Source organism: Rhinoderma darwinii, chromosome 3, assembly GCF_050947455.1.
Source record: "Rhinoderma darwinii isolate aRhiDar2 chromosome 3, aRhiDar2.hap1, whole genome shotgun sequence".
In the NCBI taxonomy this organism is placed as follows: domain Eukaryota; kingdom Metazoa; phylum Chordata; class Amphibia; order Anura; family Rhinodermatidae; genus Rhinoderma; species Rhinoderma darwinii.
The window spans coordinates 251,202,937-251,224,243 of NC_134689.1; the positions used below are offsets into that span (position 1 = coordinate 251,202,937).

The following is a 21,307-nucleotide window of genomic DNA, read 5'->3' on the forward strand; positions in this document are numbered from 1 at the left end:
CGGAGAGAAGTGGTTTCTCTTCTATCTGTCAGAGCGGAGCTGCGGCTTTGTATTTACAGCTGTTGGCCCTCTCCTGATCATGCGGACACACTGGCTGTCGCACAGGACGAGAATGCTTGTCCTAATGTGGCAAGCACCTGCAGCTCAGGACGAGTTGATAGGTAATATATTCTTTCTACACTAGCCTGTGTGATTCTCCATTTGCTTTCCTCCGTATCTACACTCTGATACTCATCAGCTGATACTGACAGCCTATGTGCTCCCCCCCCCCCCTGAAAACGTGGACACTTCCCCCACTACACTACCTGATCTGCCGTGTACAACCACCTCCCCCTCCCTGCAGAGAGCAGATTATGTCAGCCGGTCAGGAAAAGTGAACTGACTGATTTGAGTTAGGAGCAGCATCACAGCTTGTTATCTGCAGGAGTTGCACAGACTCTACAGCGGCAAATTGGTAGAACACTTTTAGAAAGTTGTCTAATTTTCTGGAATCAATAAACGATTTAAAAAAAAATTCAGTGCAAAGGTGTCCATAGCCTTTAATATGCGAAAGCAGGCATTTTTTTTTTTTTCCTAACAATGCCGTGGGGAAGGGGACATCTCATAGGGGATTTGTGTTTCCCTTCTCCCTTTATTGTAGTTTTCCTTTTATAAAAAAATTTCTGTCTCCATATGCAAAGTTAGGCATGCGATCACTAATGTATAAATGACTACATTACCTCTCAGCACTTTTCTGGTTTTCTGAGGCCTATTTATGCGGAGACCTGCAGCTGCAAGACAGCTTGCCTGTTTGCAACTGTAGAGAAGCCTGTTCAAGCTAATTTAACATGAACAGTATTTCTCAACTTAGTCACTGGGCTCTCTCTTGGACTGGGTTCGAGAAAAAATAATATTTTTTTTCTTTCTCATAAATAAATGAAGCTCTACCTGGGAGAAGCAGGATACAGGACCTGCAGTACCATCCCTGCAATTATGCTTCATCTGGATGTTTTGATGCAACATATGTGCCAAGAGAGCAGGGAGGAGTCTGTGCAGCGAGGAGTCTGTGCAGCGAGTGTGAAGTAGACAATGTTATGCATAGAACTTGGGAAACAAGCGAGTGGAGCATGACCACGTATTCAGGGAGAAGAGCTGTGGGTATAATCTATACCTAGATGTGACACAACGAACTCTAGAAGTCCGCTTTTACCAGCATAACCTACTGATGAAAAATTAAGTTGCTGTAACTAACATCAATAATGAGAGGGGGGGGGGTTAGGTAGGTCTTATGGGCACTGCTTATGTTAGTTTTTTTTTCTCTTTGTCTGGAATATTCCTATAAATGTCCAATATGATTTTGCATTTTTTAATTTGAGAAAGAGCTCATCATTGTACTGTATTCCACTGGCACAGCGATCCAGAGCAGCCTTACAAAGATATCTGTTCTACTGCAACCGCTACATGAACCACATGCAGAGCTTGCGATTTGAGCACAAGCTATATGCCCAAGTCAAGCAGAAGATGGAGGAGATGCAGCAACATAACATGTCATGGATTGAAGTGCAGTTTCTAAAAAAGGCTGTGGACGTTCTGTGCCAGTGCCGCTCCACACTCATGTACACTTATGTCTTCGCGTTCTACCTCAAGAAGAACAACCAGTCAATTATCTTTGAGGTTAGTTATATTACATGAGTTATGTGGATAAAATATGCGTTTTGTGATTATTACTGATATGAAAGCTATCCTCTAGTCACTATATAAGTGCAGCTCCACCTTGTAGTACACACATTCTCCAGTCTGAAGTTTAAAGCTAATGGCAGGAGACAATGGGAGGCAGGGTGTGGGGTTGTGCTTGCTAAGGCAACCAATGGATGTTGAATACTCACCTGCATAGGGACCAGCACCACCTGCCTCTCCTGCAGGAGACCCAGCATGCTTCATAAGTGGAGCTATGCTTTAAGTAGAAACTGGAAGTTAACTTTAGTGCAACTATGCTTTAAAAAAAAAACAATTTTTTTCAATAATTTTGTCATCTCCCTCAATTTTCACACTTTTGAATGTTCAATCCGATGAACTGGATATATGATGACCTGCCTGTATATATCCAGCATAAACCTTGTCTGGTGTTTATTTATTTTTTTCTCTTATTACTCACTGTCATAGGTAATAGGTTGATGTTTTAGTGCATATACTACATGTTATTCTACAGCTATCCTACCCTGCCCTAGTTGTTAGAGCTGAATAACATAAAAACTGACACTTGAGAACAGATACATAACAAGGCACTATAGTCTGGGCTGCAGGCGCACCCTATATTACTTATAAAAAAAATTATATAGTGGCTTGTGTAGTGTAATTAACGTGTTATGGAATTATAAATATATAGGTACACCTTCACAAGCATTTTTTTTTTTTTTTTTTATTGCTCCAATGCATCTAAAATGCAAAAAATGACGCAAATTTGCAAATAGCCTTCACTAAAAATGTGTTCTGGTTTTGTCTACTGCTACCTTTCAGGCATGTGTCTCCATAGTCTGTCCTACAGTCATACTCCTTTCTATCTGTCCCATACTCCCTATTAATATACTATATGTATGTTAGGAAAACTACTTATGGGTTGTTGTCTATTACCATGGAGATGCATAGGTCTGTATAGCACATACAAACAGCTGAAGGCACAGAACAATAGGACATTTAAAATGAAGACTGATTTTGAACTTAATTTATTTTTCATTTTGGATGCATTGGAGTAATAAAGAAAATAAATACATGGTAATGAAGATGTACATGTTTTTTAAAGTCAGTGGTAGCTTAAATGGAACCTGTCACCAGCATTTCACCTATTGAACTTTTATATATCCCTCACTGGCCGCTGCTATAAAAAGTTAATTGCCGTTATCGCGTCTCCTAAACTCCTCTGACTGTAAATAACGATCTGCAGACATTTCGCGCCTTTTATCATAATAATCCGGTGTCCCATTATTCGCACACACCAGAAGAGGACATCAATGCACAAGCGCGGGATATTGTGTGCTGGGGGAAGGCGAGGAGCTGTCAATCAAAAGTAAGGAGGCGGGGTAAACTCGGAAAGATTTGACTCTTTTCAAATGAAGATTTGACTCTTTTTCAAACAAAGATATGACTCTTTTATGCTCATTAGCATACGGTGTGTGAACACTAAAAAACTGAATACTAAAGCTACGGAGCCGACTAAGAAGACAATTATAGGTTATATAGAAATGATTTTTCCCCCTCTACCACCAGGTAGTGCTGGTTTAATAGGTGAAATGCTGGTGACAGGTTCCCTTTAACATAGTGTTATGTGAATTATATTTGGGAAGTACTATCTTTTTAACACAATCTAATATTTAGCGTTTCTTGGTAGAATAATCAGGCAGATTTAGAAAATGCAACAGAAGTTCTGTCTGGATATCTGGAACGGGATATTTCCCAGGATTCCCTTCAAGACATTAAGCAAAAAGTACAAGATAAGTACAGGTTGGTACCTATTGGTATTTGCCATAATGTGTGTTTTCTATCTAAAGTACCATTTAGGCTGGCCATACAATAGTCATTTTAGACATCCGTTTTCTGAATAACTTGTTCACCGTTGGTCTGTTAATGTTCTGGACGACAATGCCAACAGTTAAAACGACAACTCGGCGATAAATCTCTGCCTTAATCGGTGGCTTGGTCTGGGCATCTATTTATGCGATACAGGTTTGTTGTTTGTGATGAACGACTTTCCAAGGATTGCATGCTATAACTACCGAAAAAATACAATATGGTAGATCACTTTTACACAGTTATTTGTCTGCAGCGTCTGTTACACTTGTATGTGTCAAGAAAAAAGTACAACTGTGGCGGAAAATTGTCTAAATCTGCCTTTTCAGAGATCCTAAATCACTAGTGTATGGCCAGCTCTAGTAATGTGTGAAGCCAGACGAGTTTGTCTTTATTCTCCTTTCTTGTAGACTAATATCTACTCATTCTTATTTTCCTTGCTACCTAGGACTCTTGCTATCTAGCACAAATGATGTAATTTGCTTATTGTAAGAAGGTTAAAGGGGTTTTTCCACAATGTACATTTGTCACCTATCCACAAGTTAGGTTATAAATGTATGATCACTTTGACCCCCTCCCCTACGATAGTCCCGAGTCCCCCCGTTCCTCCTTGCTGCACGACGCAGTGAGGAGGAGTTTAAATGGAGCAGAGGTTGAACTTGCTGCTCCATTCAAAGTCTAAAGTGGCTGACAGCCAGTGCGTCATTGTGCAGTCAGGAGAACTGGGCTCCGGGCTTAGACCCCCATTCCCAGTTTTGGTGGGGCCCACAGCGATCATACACTTATTCCCTATCCTGTGGGCAAGTGATAAATGTCGTTTGTGGCAAAAACACTGTTAATTATAGGTTAAACATATTTCTTACTAAATTGCGTTATTTCTATGTTTTTTGATTGTGTGAATGTAATTGACTGCCTTTCTCTAATCTTTGGTTTAGAATATTCAAATGTCAGGAGGTCACATCAGTTGGTTCTAGGAGAGCAATCATAGGTTTCTGTAACTCCCAGCTCCTTGACTGCCCACCAATGTGACCTTCTGACTTGACTGAAAATAATAAAGCAGGAAAACGACTTCTAAAGTTTGTGTTCTGACACTCATCAAGGCTTTTCCTTGAATCAGTCGATATTTAGAAACCTATAACTACTTCTGAATAAAGAACTCTCCTGAAGCCCCTCTTCCATCCAGTGAGCTTACTTTGGAATATTACTTTGACATTTTTTTGAAAATATAATTCCTGAAAATTAAGCTGAGAATTTCCATTAGCACTACTGCACACTTGGAGGTTGAGAATACACGTTCACACAGAGGCTGAAAGCTCCATCTTTATCAGGGCGACCTGCTGTGCCTATTGCGTGACAATTTTTCATTTCACTCGTTTTTATTATTCGTTTATGTCCAAAAACAGTGCATGAAGCTTGTCCATCATAAAACTTATAAATGTATTTCTTAACTGCTCTCCTATACAGCCAGGAGAGACACCATTTTTAAACCATTCTTATTCTTTCTTTTTTCTCTACCCAGGCAAGAGGACCAAAAAAATAAAAACTTTTTACCTTTTTAATTCCGGTTTTACCACCCAGTATAATATTTAACTACTGCTTGACAATTTAGAATAATTGTTAGGGAATTGGAAGGACATCCCAATACATCAAGAATCTCGTGCTATTCTGTCCATTAATACAAAACCTAGGTTTTATGTATTTTTTATACAAAGTTAGGCTACAGTCACACGAGTGTATAAGATTCACGCTTGTGAAAAACGCGCGTGGATCTGGTCAGTGTGTGTTGCGGTATGCATCTTATGCAAAGCACTTTTTTAAAATTATTTTCAATTGAATTAATGCGCAAATCACGCAACGCACACGGATGTGCATTGACTTAAATGAGCGTGTAGGTGCGTGAAAACGCACCAATATAGGACATGCAGTGAGTTTCACGCGACGGACTCCCGCTGTGTGAAAACTCCATGTGTGAACGGCCCCATTGAAATCAATGGGTCCGTGTTCTGCGTGTGGTTTACATGCGCAGCACACGGACGTTAGTCATGTTCATCTGAATGAGCCCTTAAAAATGTATTCATACAACGCTTTTAACCCCTTCCCGCTCAGCTCAGTACTATTACGTTGCGCTGAGCACATCGTTTGCGCTCAGCTCAGTAATAGTACTGACCTGAGTTAACACGGCGCCATCTTTCCCCGGCGCGTGTTTGAGCTGTGATACCTGCTGTTTCCGACAGCAGGTTATCACAGCTCAGTGTGCAGGGACCGATCGCGGCGATCCCCGCCGATTAACCCCTTAGAAGCCACGTTCAATACCGATCGCGGCTTCTTAGGGGTTAATCCACAATCGACGGCCCGCTACACGATAGCGGCCGGCGATGGCTACTATGGCAACCAGAGTACTAACATTTGACTCTGGCTACGCCAGCGACAGAAGCCTAGTGGGTCCTGACAAAGTCAGGACCCACTATGCTTGCTGTCAGCAAATAGCTGACAGCTCTAATACACTGCACTACGCATGTAGTGCAGTGTAATAGAATAGCGATCAGGGCCTCCTGCCCTCAAGTCCCCTAGTGGGACAAATTAACCCCTTAGTGACCACCAATACGCCTTTTAACGTTCGTCACTAAGGGTCCTTAGGCTAGGCTGACGCCTTTTCACGTTCGCCTAGTCTAAGTCCTGCACGGGTCTCCCGTGCAGGCTGGTGCCGGGGCTCTGCTGTCTGATGACAGCTGAGCTCCTGCTCCAACGCCCGCGATCGAAGTTTCGATCGCGGCCGTTTAACCCGTTAAATGCCGCCGTCAATAGCGACCGCGGCATTTAACTTTGTTTACAGAGGGAGTGAGCTCCCTCTGTCACCCATCGGCGGCCCGCGAATGCGATCGCGGGTCTCCGATGGGGTGTCATGGCAGCCGGGGGCTTGATAAAAACCCCCAGGTCTGCCCTGGACATATGCCTGTTAGGACGCGCCTGAGGCACGTCCTAACAGATTGCCTGTCAGATTTACACTGACAGGCAATAATGCTCTGGTATACGAAGTATACCAAAGCATTATAGCAGCGATCGGAAGATCGCACAGTAAAGTCCCCTAGTGGGACTAATAAAATAAGTCACCAATGTGAAATAAAGATTAATAATAAAAAGTACAGTAAAAAAATAAATAAAACCATTTTTTTCCATAAAAAGTGGTTTTATTAAGTAAAAGTGTAAAAATAAAAGTACACATATATATGGTATTGCCGCGACCGTAATGACTCCATTAATAAAGTTAATATGTAATTTAAACCGCAAGGTGAACAACGTAAAATAAAAACGCAAAAAACAATGGCGAAATTGCAATTTTTTTCCATTGCCCCCAAAAAAGTCATCATAAAAATGAATCAATAAGTCCCACGCACCCCAAAACAGTACCAATCAAAACTACGTTTCGTCCCACAAAAAACAAGTCGAAAAAAATCACTACACTGATGGAAAAATAAAAAAATTACGGCTCTTGGAAAGCGACGATGCAAAAACAAATAATTTTAGTTCAATAGTGTTTTTATTGTGCATAAGTCGTAAAACATAAAAAAACCTCTACATATGTGGTATCGCCGTAATCGTACCGACCCATAGAATAAAGGTAACATGTTATTTACGCCGCACAGTGAACGGCGTCAATTTAAAAACACATAGAACAATGGCGGAATTTCAGTTTTTTTTTATAATCCCCCCCAAAAAAAGTTAATAAAAGTTAATAAAAGTTAATAAAAAAATTATATGTACCCTAAAATGGTGCTATTAAAAAGTACAACTAATCCCGCAAAAAACAAGTCCTCATACAGCTATGTAGACGAAAAAATAAAAAAGTTATAGCTCTTTGAATGTGACTATAGAAAAATGAATAAAATAGCTTGGTCATTAGGGCCTAAAATGGGCTGGTCACTAAGGGGTTAAAGTGTAAAAAAAAGTTGTGGAAAAATAATAAAATAAAAGTTTTAAAAGTAAAAATCCCCCTTTTTCCCTCATCAGTCCTTTATTATTAATAAAAATATATAAATAAACTATACATAATTCGCTGCGTCCGTAACAGCCTGAACTACAAAATTATGTTATTTATCCCGCGCAGTGAATGCCATAAAACAAAATAATAATCAACCGTACCAGAATCACAATTGTTTGGTCACTTCTTCTCCCATAAAATTGAATAAAAAGAGATCAAAAAGTCAAATGGTGCTGATCGAAACTACAGTTCGTTACGCAAAAAACAAGTCATCACACGGTTTTCCTGATGGAAAAATAAAACGGTTATGGCTCCTAGAATATGGCAACACAAAAAGAAAATTATTTTTTAGAAAATGTATTTTATTGTGCATAAAAAAACATAAAAAGACATAAAAAAAACTATAAACATCTGGTATCGCCGTAATCGTATCGCCCCGCAGAATAAAGTGAATGTGTCATTTATAGCGCACGGTGCACGCTGTAAAAAAAATAGAATAAAAAACAATAGTAAAATTGCTGTTTTTTAGTCACCACTCCACTTAAAAATAGAATAAAAACTGATCAAAAAGTCGCATTTCACCCCATGAAAACTACAATGAATTCCTCAAGGGGTCTAGTTTTCAAAATAGGGTCACTTTTGGGGGGTTTCCACTGTTTTGGCACCACAAGACCTCTTCAAACCGGACATGGTGCCTAATAAATTAAATTAATTTAATTTCACCTCTACTTTGCTCTAAATTCCTGTGAAACACCTAAAGGGTTAATAAACTTTCTAAATGCTGTTGTGAATACTTTGAGGGGTCTAGTTTCTAAAATGGGGTGTGTGTTAGGGTTTTCTAATATATAGGCCCCTCAAAGCAACTTCAGGACTGAACTGGAACCTAAAAATAAGTAAAAATGAGGCAATACTTTGCTTCTTACATTATACTGATAATGAGCAGTGCCCACCCAGAGATGACCCCAGTTTTGACCGTTTATATAAACGGAGAAACCTATTAGACAGTTTCAGTGCCCGGTTTTCCCAAGCATACACCCCCGAGAAGTGTATTTCTATTGATGAGTCCTTGGTACATTTTAAAGGGAGGCTTCAATTCCGCCAGTACTTGCCGGGTAAGAGGGCAAGATATGGCGTGAAGATGTATAAGCTGTGCGAGAGTGCATCAGGGTATACCTACAAATTTAGGATGTATGAAGGGAAGGACACCAGTATTCAGCCCCCAGAATGCCCCCCTTTACTGGGAGTTAATGCAAAAATTGTGTGGGATTTGGTGCACCCACTGCTGGACCAGCGTTACCACCTCTACCTGGATAATTTTTATACCAGCGTCCCACTCTTCAGGTGCCTCGTTTCCAGAAGTACTGCGGCATGCGGCATTGCTAGACGAAATCTGAGAGGCCTCCCTAGGACTCTGCTTGGGCAAACACTCAGAAGGGGTGAGAGCAGGGCACAATCTAGCAGCAACATATTGTGTGTCAAGTACAAGACGAGAGATGTCACACCAGTACCCATGTACCAGTACAGACACCCCCAAACCAGACTGCATCCTTGACTACAATAGGTACATGGGATTGGTGGACTAGTCAGATCAAGTCCTGAAGCCCTGCAGCGCCATACGGTGTCGTATAAGAAGCTGGCCGGGCACATCATACAGATGGCATTGTACAATGTGTACGTGCTATGTCGATGTTCAGGCCAGACGGGAACGTTCCTGGAATTTCAAAAGGTGGTTATCAAGAACCTAATCTTTAGGGACCAAGAAGGGGGACACCCAGTACTTCTGGAAGCGAGGCCACACGCATCGTACCAGGGCAACACTTTCCAGGGGAAGTTCCCCAATCTGGCTAGAAGGGAAAAAGTCAAAAGAGGTGCAAAGTCTGCTATAAGAGGGGGATAAGGAAGGACACAATATATCAATATGACACGTGTCCCGAAAAACCAGGGCTCTGTATGAAAGGGTTTTAAAATGTATCCATCCCTTTATTTTTAATTTACCCCAGTTTTATTTACCCTGATGCACTCCACAGAGCTTATCCCCCCTCATCTTTCCCCTCTGGGCCCTGCTGTGTGCCCAGGCAGCTGTTAACTGCCACATGTAGGGTATTGCCGTACCCAGGAGAACCTACATTACAGTTTATGGGGTGTATATCTCTGGTGGCACATGCTGGGCACAATATATAGGACACTGCATTGGCATATATGTATAGAGAATTGCAAATCTCACTCTGCACCATCCGCTGCGCATTGTCTTTTACACAGTACCTGTGGGGTCAAAATGCTCACTACACCTCTAGATGAATGTCTTAAGGGGTTTAGTTTTTAAAACGGGGTCACTTCTCGGGGGTTTCAACTGTACTGGTACCTCAGGCGCTTCTGCATACATGACTTAGCACCAGAAAATCCCCAGTAGGCCAAATGGTGGTCCTTTCCTTCTGAGCCCTCCCATGGGCCCAAACGGCAGTTTATCACCACAATTGGGGTATTTCCGCACTCACGACAAATTGTGAAAATAAGAAATTTTGTGCCAAAACTACATCTTATTGGAAAAAAATTTAATTTTTTTTAAATTCACAGCCCAATTAAAATAAATTGTGAAAAAACTGTTAGATCTAAATGGTCACAACACCCATAAATTAGTTCCTTGAGGGGTGTAGTTTCCAAAATGGGGTCACTTTTGGTGGGTTTCCATTGCTTTGATACCTCTGGGGCTCTGCAAATGCGACATGGCACCCGAAAACCAATCCAGCAAAATCTGGACTCCTAAGAACACATAGCGCTCCTTTCCTTCTCAGCCCTCCCATGGGCCCAAACAGCAGTTTATCACCACAAATGGGGTATTGCCGCACTCAGGACAAATTGGGCAACAAAATGGGGCCTTTTGTTCCCTTTGAAAATAAGAAATTTTTATAAAAAATGACATCTTATTGGAAAAACGGTCATTTTTTTAATTTCACAGCCCAATTCAAATACGCGCTGTGAAAAAACTATGGGGTCAAAATGGTAACAATAACCATAAATGAATTCCTTGAGGGTTGTAGTTTCCAAAATGAAAAAAGGTTTGGACCCTTGGTAGTTGGCAGGTCTAATATAACAATTAAACAACAAGATGCCAAAGGCAAAAACGACCCTATTTCCCAACTACCATTAAATTGTATTTATAATCTTTAATGTGCTATTACAGCAAACAGACATACAGACAAAACCAACATAAAGGGTAAAATTATCAATGCATGGATAGGGTCAATAGCCGTTCGTGGTTATAGCAATGTGCATATGTGTATGCCGTTTGTATAGTCCCTGTTGGTAACAGTGTGCCGATTGTATAAACAATAAATGTAGCAGTGACACGTGTGTCTATCGTCCGTGTCTACAGACAGACTGATACAGCAAGCACCGACAGCGGATTTCTCGGCAGTAAGATAGTTAAGTTGCTAAATTGCCCTAATGCCAGCATGTATTAACCCCTTAGTGACCAGCCCATTTTAGGCCCTAATAACCAAGCTATTTTATTCGTTTTTCTATAGTCGCATTCAAAGAGCTATAACGTTTTTATTTTTTCGTCTACATAGCTGTATGAGGACTTGTTTTTTGTGGGATTAGTTGTGCTTTTTAATGGCACCATTTTTGGGTACATATAATTTTTATATTAACTTTTATTAACCTTTTTGGGGGGGATTATAAAAAAAAACTGAAATTCCGCCATTGTTCTATGCGTTTTTAAATTGACGCCGTTCACTGTGCGACGTAATTAACATGTGACCTTTATTCTATGGGTCGGTACGATTACGGCGATACCACATATGTGGAGGTTTTTTTATGTTTTACGACTTTTGCACAATAAAAACACTTTTGAACTAAAATTATTTGTTTTTGCATCGTCGCTTTCCAAGAGCCGTAATTTTTTTATTTTTCCATCAATGTAGTGATTTTTTGGGCTTGTTTTCTGCGGGACAAGACGTAGTTTTGAATGGTACTGTTTTGGGGTACATGGGACTTATTGATTCATTTTTATTATGACTTTTTGGGGGGGCAATGGAAAAAAAATTTTTTTTTACGGTGTTCACTTTGCGGTTTAAATTACATATTAACTTTATTAATGGAGTCATTACGGTCGCGGCGATACCACATATGTGTACTTTTTTTTTTTTTTTACACTTTTACTAAATAAAACCACTTTTTATGGAAAAAAATGGTTTTATTTATTTTTTTACTGTACTTTTTATTAATAATCTTTATTTCACTTTGACTGATTTTATTAGTCCCACTAGGGGACTTTACTGTGCGATGTTCCGATCGCTGCTATAATGCTCTGGTATACTTCGTATACCAGAGCATTATTGCCTGTCAGTGTAAATCTGACAGGCAATCTGTTAGGACGTGCCTCCGGCGCGTCCTAACAGGCATATGTCCAGGGCAGACCTGGGGGCTTTTATCAGTCCCCCGGCTGCCATGACACCCCATCGGAGACCCGCGATTGCATTCGCGGGCCGCCGATGAGTAACAGAGGGAGCGCACTCCCTCTGTAAACAAAGTTAAATGCCGCGGTCGCTATTGACGGCGGCATTTAACGGGTTAAACGGCCGCGACCGAAGTAAACTTCGATCGCGGGTGTTGGAGCAGGAGCTCAGCTGTCATCAGACAGCAGAGCCACGGCTCCTGCCTGCACGGGAGACCCGTGCAGGACTTAGACTAGGCTGACGTGAAAAGGCGTCAGCCTAGCCTAAAGCCCAGTAGTGAATGACGTTAAAAGGCGTATTAGTGGTCACTAAGGGGTTAAAATAGAACAGAGAGCCCCCCCGACATGTTTCGCTACTATGTAGCGTCCTCAGGGGTTCATGGGGCTACGGTATGAGTAGCCCCATGAACCCCTGAGGACGCTACATAGTAGCGAAACATGTCGGGGGGGCTCTCTGTTCTATTTTAATACATGCTGGCATTAGGGCAATTTAGCAACTTAACTATCTTACTGCCGAGAAATCCGGTGTCGGTGCTTGCTGTATCAGTCTGTCTGTAGACACGGACGATAGACACACGTGTCACTGCTACATTTATTGTTTATACAATCGGCACACTGTTACCAACAGGGACTATACAAACGGCATACACATATGCACATTGCCACAACCACGAACGGCTATTGACCCTATCCATGCATTGATAATTTTACCCTTTATGTTGGTTTTGTCTGTATGTCTGTTTGCTGTAATAGCACATTAAAGATTCTAAATACAATTTAATGGTAGTTGGGAAATAGGGTCGTTTTTGCCTTTGGCATCTTGTTGTTTAATAGTTTCCAAAATGGGGTCACTATTGGGGGATTCCTACTGTTTTGGCACCTCAACACCTCTTCAAACCTGGCATGCTGCCTAAAATATATTCTAATAAAAAAGAGGCCTCAAATTGTACTAGGTGCTTCTTTGCTTCTGTCGCTTGTGTTTTAGTCCACGAACACACTAGAGCCACATGTGGGGCATTTCTAAAAACGGCAGAATCTGGACAATACATATTTAGTAGTATTTCTCTGGTAAAACCTTTTGTGTTACAGAAAGAAAATAGAATAACATTGAAATACAGCAAGAAAAATGAAATTTGTACATTTCACCTCCACTTTGCTTTAATTCCTGTGAAATGCCTAAAGGGTTAAAAAACTTTCTAAATGCTGTTTTGAATACTTTGAGGGGTCTAGTTTTTAAAATGGGGTGTTTTATGGGGGTTTCTAATACATAGGCCCCTTCAGAACTGAACAGGTACCTTAAAAAAAAGGCTTTTGAAATTTTCTTAAAAATATGAGAAATTGCTGTTCATGTTCTAAGCCTTGTAACGTCCAAGAAAAATAAAATAATGCTCAAAAACAATGCCGATCTAAAGTAGACTTATGGGAAATGTGAACTAGTAACTATTTTGGGTGGTATAACCATCATCTGTTTTACAAGCAGATGCATTTAAATTCAGAAAAATACTATTTTTTCAAATTTTTCCCTAAATTTTGCAATTTTTCACAAATAAACACTGAATATATCGACCAAATTGTACCACTAACATAAAGCCCAATGCCTCACGAGAAAACAATCTCAGAATCGCTTGGATAGGTTTAAGCATTCCGACGTTATTACCACATAAATTGAAATGTCAGATTTAAAAAAATGGGCTCTGAGCCTTAAGGCCCAAACTAGGCTGCGTCCTTAAAGGGAATGTGTTGCCAGCAAAACATGTTTGTTTTTTTTAGCTAAACAATTAGTGTGTAGGTGATTAAACGTTGTTCTAATTTTTTTATTTTTTTCACGAGTCAGGAAATATTATAAATTGGATTCAATTTATAATATTTCCAAGCACTGGTCACTAGATGGAGCACTTCCCAAAATTGCAGCATTGCATGTGGTAAAGCAACCACATTGCTTTATGCTGCAAAATTGGGAAAAAATCCCTCGCTCTAGTGAGCTCTCAGAATCCCCCCCTCCTTTATCCCGGCTAGTGCCGGGAGAAACGAGGGGTTTGAACGGTCTAACCTCCTACACTGTGTGTCGCCATTTTTTGAGCTAACACACAGTGTAGAAGGTTTACATACACTAGTAAAACACACTGAAACACGAACATACATAGAAATCACTTACCTGCTCCTGTCGCCGCCGCTCCCTCCGGTCCGTCCGCTCCGTCTGCTGCCGCTGCTCCATGTGCACAAGTCCGGAAGCCCCGACCGGAAGTAGTAATCTTACTGCCCGGCTGCGACTTCCGGTCCACAGGAAAATGGCGCTGGACGGCGCGCATTTCAAATCGGACTGTGTGGGAGCGGCGCATGCGCCGTTCCCACACACACGGCGTACACCAAAGTGGATGGAACGGGCCCCGTTCGCAGTCCCTATGGGACTGGAGCTGCCGTATTCCATGTCTATATGTGTCGTTAATCTACACATACAGAAATGGAAAAAAAATGGCAGCCCCCATAGGGAAGAAAAAGTGTAAAAATAGAAAAAAGTAACACACAAACACACAAATAAATATAAACGTTTTTAATAAAACCCTAACATAAAACTGATATAAAAAAAAAAATTTGGTGACACTGTTCCTTTAAGGGGTTAAACAGAGTACACTGCATGGTGTAACCAAAGCCTTGCCTACACTGATGGGTCGTCGCAAACTTCTACTTTGAGCAGGAGTTCAAGTCTAGATATGTCATCCTCTAAATGTATGTCTAATCACTGCAAGCAGATCTTGCCAAACCTTGGACAACCCCTTACAATACACAATGTACTGCTTTTGTATTCGTCCCCTATGCATTAAATAGATACTTTCATTGTAAACGAGCCTAATATTTTGCTTTCTGTCCTTAGATACTGCGAGAGTAGGAGGCGGGTTCTGCTTCTTCATGTGCACGAAGGTTACGAGAAGGACTTGTGGGAATATATTGAGGACTGATCCATCTCCACAGACCAACCTCTGTTGCCACCTGACACTAGATTTCAAATCCAATTAAATGCATCTCTACCCCATGAGTCCGGTCCTCGCACATTCAGCCGTTTTACTTTCCAATTTCTTGCTCTCATCTCTTGCCAGAATGTTTTTTTTCCCCCTTTTTTTGTTAACAGAAAGTTTAAGTAAATTATATTGTAATAATAAAAAGAAAGCAGTTAGCAGAGGCAGTGGTTTGACAGTATTGTAGGCTTATTTAACCCCTTGGCAATAGTGACTGGGAAAGCCCTGATCTGCATGTAAAATTGTTTGATAAGGCATTGCTAGTTACTTTGATTACCAAGGGGTTAAAATGTGTGCAGCACCTCAGCTATTTGCAAATGCTTTCTCCTAACTTTGGCTTGCCATAATCAGGCTGATTTCCCCTCGAACGTTTCCCTTCGTTCTTCATACCACCTTGCCAACCTTTTTTTTTTTTTGCCTATGTCTCTCCTGTTAAACCAGTCTGCTTTCTCTGCCAGTTTCCCTTTTTCTTCTCGATTTTCCTTTTATCTTCAGGCTGCCCTCCGCACCTTTTCTATTCCTGGGTTGGAGCTGAAATGCTTTGAAAAGTTGAAAAAATAGAAGAAAAAAAAATAAAAAAAAAATAGCTTTGTACATGACTTTTAAACACAAAACAAGATTAAACTGACCAGAAGACAGCAGTATTTTTCAACCTTGTAAATAGTGCATCTGCATGAGAAGAGTTGAGGTGGGACGCATGGTGTTTGCATCATGTTGAAGTACAAAACAGGAAAAAAAAATATTTATTCTTTCTTAAAGATCATTGGTCCTGGCTGTGCTGTTTATTCCTGGGATCTTTTTGACTGGCCAATGTGTCTACACAGTCCAAAAAGATCTCCCCAGTTGCCACAATATCAACTCGGTAGAGAATGTTGGTTGCGTACGTTGCATTATATCTGGCTGTGATTTACAGGGAAGCGCTTTGTGTGATTGAGTGGATTTCTGCTAGATATTGGTAATCTATTATTATGTTACTTGAAGTGATCAAAATGGGAATGAGTGAGGGGACATTTTGCTTGAACTGAACATTACTTTCTTGCAGTTTGTTTCTGTATTGAGTGACTTTACTAGTTTGATGCTACAGAGTGCCTGCAGCATTCTGAATAGTGAGCATTGTACAGCAGGTAAAAATTATTATTTTTGCCTTTGATATTTAAGCAAACCATACATTTGAACAGATGAATCAAACCAAATACAAAGCATAGATTTTGTTAAAAGTGTAATACATATGTTGTTGAAAGTTTTCTTTCAAAAGCTGCTAACATATTTTTTATTAAATTTGGGAAGGCCATCACTATAAGACATTCTAAAAGTGAAAATTGTTTTCCTCCGAATATTCCTGAATTAACAGATAACCTCTATACAGCAAAATGACAGCTGACTGGAGTAATAAAGGAGCTGTCAATAGATCACCGCTCAAGGTCATTACTTAAGTATTTTCAATATTTTGTCAGAAACCTATCTTAGGCTATGTTCACACGGGGTATTTTGCCGAGTTTTTTGACGCGGAAACCGTGTCACAAAACTCGGCAAAAACGGCCCGAAAATGCCTCTCATTGATTTTAAAAAAACTGCCTCGCGGGAAAAAGAAGCGACATGCCCTATCTTCGGGCGCTTCCGCCTCTGACCTCCCATTGACTTCAATGGGAGGCAGAGAAAGCGTATTTCGCGCTGTTTTATGCCCGCGGCGCTCAATGGCCGCGGGCGAAAAACTCAGTGAAAATCGGCCTCAAACTTCCAAACTGAATTTTGAGGCAGATATTCCTCCTGCAAAATACCCTGTGTGAACATAGCCTTATGGACCTGAGATGTCACCCCCACTTGTTTATAAGCAAGATACTAGTATAACTGCTATATTTACATAGTACTTCAAACTTGTGTGTATTCGGCTGTATTCACATCAGCGTTGCTCTTCCGTTAAGGGTGTTCTGTCGGAGATTTTCCGTCGGGTTAATTCCTCAACAAAAGGGCAAACGGAAACCTTAGCTTCCATTTGCATACCATTGATCTCAATGGTGCCGGAAACTTTGCTAAAGGTTTCCGTTTGTCACCATTGTGACAGGGTTCCGGTGTTTGGACCGAATCAATAGCGTAGTTGACGGTTTCCGCGCCAAAAAAACTGTGTGAACAATCCCTTAGGTAGGACCATATTTCTAGTTGATAATGGATCTAAGGACTCTGTCATGTTGCAGCACAGAAGCAGGCAGAAATGGTCAAAAGGATGCTTTTCAGACCAATGACCGGAATGGGAAAACATTGCGACCTGAGCGATTTTGGCTGTGGGATGGTATGCCTAAAGGGGTTTAAGGATCGCAAACTGCAGATTTTCTGAAATTCTTATGCACAGTATTGTCTAGAACAGTGTTTTTCAACTCCCCACTACTACCCTGCCCCCCCCAAAAAAAAATATTCGTAATGTTTTCAGGATTTCTTTTAGTACTTTATCTTTTTTTAATATTGCACTGTTGATTTAAAGGGGTTGTCCCATGAATCCTTTGCATACCAATAGTTCACAAATGCTGTTAATAGCGGATTTAAGAGGCAATTTTCACCTTTTACACTGAAATGTTTTTAGTTTTCATTTGCTTCCGAAATGCAAAATTAAGCAACTTTCTAAATCGTCTACATGAAAAAAAATAATTATCTTCCTCAAGTCTGAGGCAGCACCCAGGGTATTACATTTTCCTTTACCCTAACTTATTAAAGGTAACCATCGCCACCACCGCCATTATATTAAAAAGGACACACCTGCAATATGGTGTAAACTGATGAGTAAAAGAAGATACTTAAACCTTTTTTTTAGGGGGGATAATTTGGCGCTGCCTTGGACTCGAGTAAAAACAAAAACGAGGTAAGACCATTTTTCTTCCTTGTCGTCCCTGGCAGCACCTAGGGACTAAAGTAGCCGAAGAATGATGATTGGGGGGGGTGGTATTGCCTTATTAATGACTCTGGTGCTGAAGGCTGAATCACTCTCATATTTATTGCTTTCTGTTATGTCCTGAGGCCCAAGATTCTGTTTGGCAAATGTAACGAAGAGGGACTTCTGCAAGCTCAGCCCAGGATGTTGCAGCAGATCTTGTGGTATGAGCAGGAAGACCTAACTTGTAACATTCAAAAATAGAAGCTGTAAGCCACCTGGCAGGGGTAGCTTTACTAGCATACTGCCCCTGCCTAGATCCACAAAATTGTAGAAAGTCTTTCTGAAGATCTACGTTTTCCTGTTCCCTGAAGGTAGGTACAAACAGCCCTTCTGACATCTAATAAATGTGACGCCTCTTTCTGTATATTTTGAGGATTAGGGAAGTAGGCCGGAAGAACAATTTCTTGGTTTAAATTCTCATCAGAGAGTACCTCAGGTAAGCATAAGGGCACAGTTCTCACACGTATAGAGTTTGGAAACACCTTCAGATAAGGCTCTTCAAAAGAAAAAGCTTGAAGCTCTCCTACCTTCTTAGTAGAAGCGATGGCCACTAAAATAAGTCTTCCAAAACAGGAATTTAGGATGAACTTGATCCAAAGGCACAACAAGAGAAGTAAGTCTCTTCAGAACTAGTGCAAGATCCCAAATTGGAGCAGGAGATGTAATATTTGGTCTTAATAACTAACTTTTTGAAGAATCTTTTAGAACCATTCAATTTACAGTCCACAAAGGCATCAATGGGTAGAAAATGTACACGCAGGGTGTTTACTTTTGAGGCCTGCATCAATCCCTGCTGAAAAAAAATATCCTCTGGTACGTCTGAAGTCTGGTAACTTGTTCTCCTAGTTACGCCATTTACTAAAGATGTCCCATACTCTTTGATAAAACTTATTAGTAGGTCTATGCGAAGACGAGAGTAGAAAATAACATGCTAGGATTAACGTTTGCTGGACAGCTACACCCTCAACCTCTGAACTATCAAGTGGAGACAATCTAGGCCTTGGTGAAGAAAATCTTTTCGTAGCAGAAGGTCCTTTCTGGCTGGTAGATCTATCGAAAGGAACCTATTGCCATCTAACAAATCTGGAGACTTGTCCAGAAGGGAATAATTGCTATGACATCTGCTTTGCCTTCTCTGATCTTTCTGAAAATCTTCTGGATAATCAAAAGTGGCGGAAAGACATACATCAGACTCCCGCTCCAAGATGAAGAATGCGTCCAGCGCAAATGGGAGATCAGCCCTGTAAAGTGAGCAAAATCTGTTGATCTTGGTTTTGCACCTCGTAGCCATGAGGTTTATAGCGGAAAGACCTCACTTGCAAATCGCCTGTAATTCTTCGAAGTTCTGCTCCCATTCCCTGGGCAAAAGACTGATGAGAAATATGCAGATATCTTGTTCGTTCCTCTTGAAAGGACAGCAAAAGTGTCTGAAAAATTCCTCTCTGCCCACTGCATGAGTAAGGCACATTCCTGTTCAGTAAGGAGCTCCTGATACCCCCCAGCTTGTTCAGGTAAAATCCTGAACCTAGGTTGTTTTGACTGTATCTTCACATATGCGCCCTGCAACTTGCGAACATTGGAAGGCAGGATCTTATTGAGATTATATGCTCTCTGAGTCCACCTTCTCTGAACGGTCTTCGTCTTTAGCTCTTAGCAGGAAAGTCTGAAGGGATCTCAGAGGGGCTCTGGCCCACAGTACAGCCTCTATAGTGGAAGTCAGAAACCCTAGAATCCTCATCAACGACCTGATCAATGGGAGAGTGTTCTGAAACAGATGAGAGACCACAGAGGTTACTGTTTAATTATTCTCTGCTGGGAGGAAACTTCATTGTCCAAGAGTCTATTTTTATAAGGCAGAGAAACTTTGAGGACAATTGAGAGCTCTGAAGGGTTATCAGGAATTCATGTTCTCTAATATAAAGGAGGCACTTCTAGATGTCGTCCCAGAGAAATTGTTCAGAGGGAGCCTATAAGAACCAGTCGTCAAGATAAGGGGATCTGAAAATTCCCTGCAACAGAAATCTTAGTGAACACTCTTGGAGATGCTGAGAGGCCGAAGGGCAGGGCTCTGAACTGTAGATGATGAATGCGGACACTTTTTTTATTTTTTTTATATATTTTTTTAAGTCTACCACTGATAAAAGGATGCGTATCTGTATGTGCCTATTCATCTAAGTCTAGTTTGGCCATAAGGTCTCCCCTCTAGACCATGGAAACGACCATTATCAAAGTTTGCATCCTGAACTATCTTTTTAGAGGGGTGTTGAGGTCTCTTGAGATATATTATGAGATGGCAATTACCATCTGACTTCTGCAATGGAAAAATGTGATTAGTAGAAACCCTTCTTATGAGATGAAAAAAATCTCTAAGGCCCCTTTGCTAGGAATTTGTCTAGGAGGGAGGACACCTAAAGGACTTTTTTTTTCAGGTATTTACTAGAAACCTGGCTCGTGGAGAAGAGGTGAATTCTATGTGGTAGCCTGATTCAATAATATTAAGGACCCAAAAATCTATAGTAGACCTTGGCCAGGCTTGAAAAAAAAATAAAATTAAACAATCTTGCTCCAACTGGCAGATCCTGGTGCCAAAATGTATTGGATAAGGGATATCCAGGCTTCTTTTGGCCTGCTGAAGCATTATTACACTTTCTAAACCTCCTTTCCACAGAACGAAAAGGCCTCACTAATCTACAAGAAAATCTTCTATTCGGTCTGGAAGAGGCATCTCTATTCCTAGAGTTACTAGTAAACAAATGACCCTTGTCTTCAGTTAGGGCTTAAAACTGCTTTGAAAGAAAGTGAATAAAATTGTTCTTAGAAGCTGTGTGTCCCTTCCATGGCTTAAAGGGGTTGTCAAGTTTGGGGGCTGTTTTTTATGCTTATGACCTATCTACAGGATAGGTCATCAGTATATGATCGGTGGGTGTCTGACACCCAAACCCTACACCAATCAGCTTTTTCAGCTGCCTCGGTGCTGGAAGCAGAAGGCATCCGAACACTATATAGCTGCTGTTCTGGGTTACTGCAGCTCTGCTGCTATTCACTCACAGTAAGTAGGCACAACAGTGGCACACAGCGCTCCATTCAGAAATGCCCTCATCCAGAGATAGCCTGGCCCTCTAATAGTGCTCCAGACTCAAGATGCCGAATAATCAGCCTGGCAAAAGGGAGGAAAAATGGCTCCGTGCTGCAAGACAAGCAGCGACCACACCCAAGCCACAAAACCGTGCACCTATATGTTATACACAGTAATAACATCGACAAAGTGAGACAAGTGTTTTCTAAAAAAGTGTCATAAGGTCAAAGCAGCCATGTCAATTATATATATAACAACATTATGGCAAGCCCCTCACTATCATTTTTAATTATGATCTCGTAGTTGGGCTGGGCAA

General features: G+C 40.9%; 1 protein-coding gene across 1 annotated transcript in view; it reads left to right on the forward strand.

Annotated features, from left to right (window-relative positions):
* The window catches only part of ARIH1 (ariadne RBR E3 ubiquitin protein ligase 1), a 76,112-nt gene extending 60,528 nt beyond the window's left edge, over positions 1-15,584 (forward strand). The window contains exons 12-14 of the mRNA XM_075857723.1: positions 1,393-1,653; positions 3,365-3,477; positions 14,851-15,584. Coding sequence (XP_075713838.1) covers positions 1,393-1,653; positions 3,365-3,477; positions 14,851-14,935 — 459 coding nt within the window. The 3' untranslated portion in view covers positions 14,936-15,584. The remainder of the gene's footprint in view (positions 1-1,392; positions 1,654-3,364; positions 3,478-14,850) is intronic.
* Positions 15,585-21,307: the final 5,723 nt, after the last annotated feature.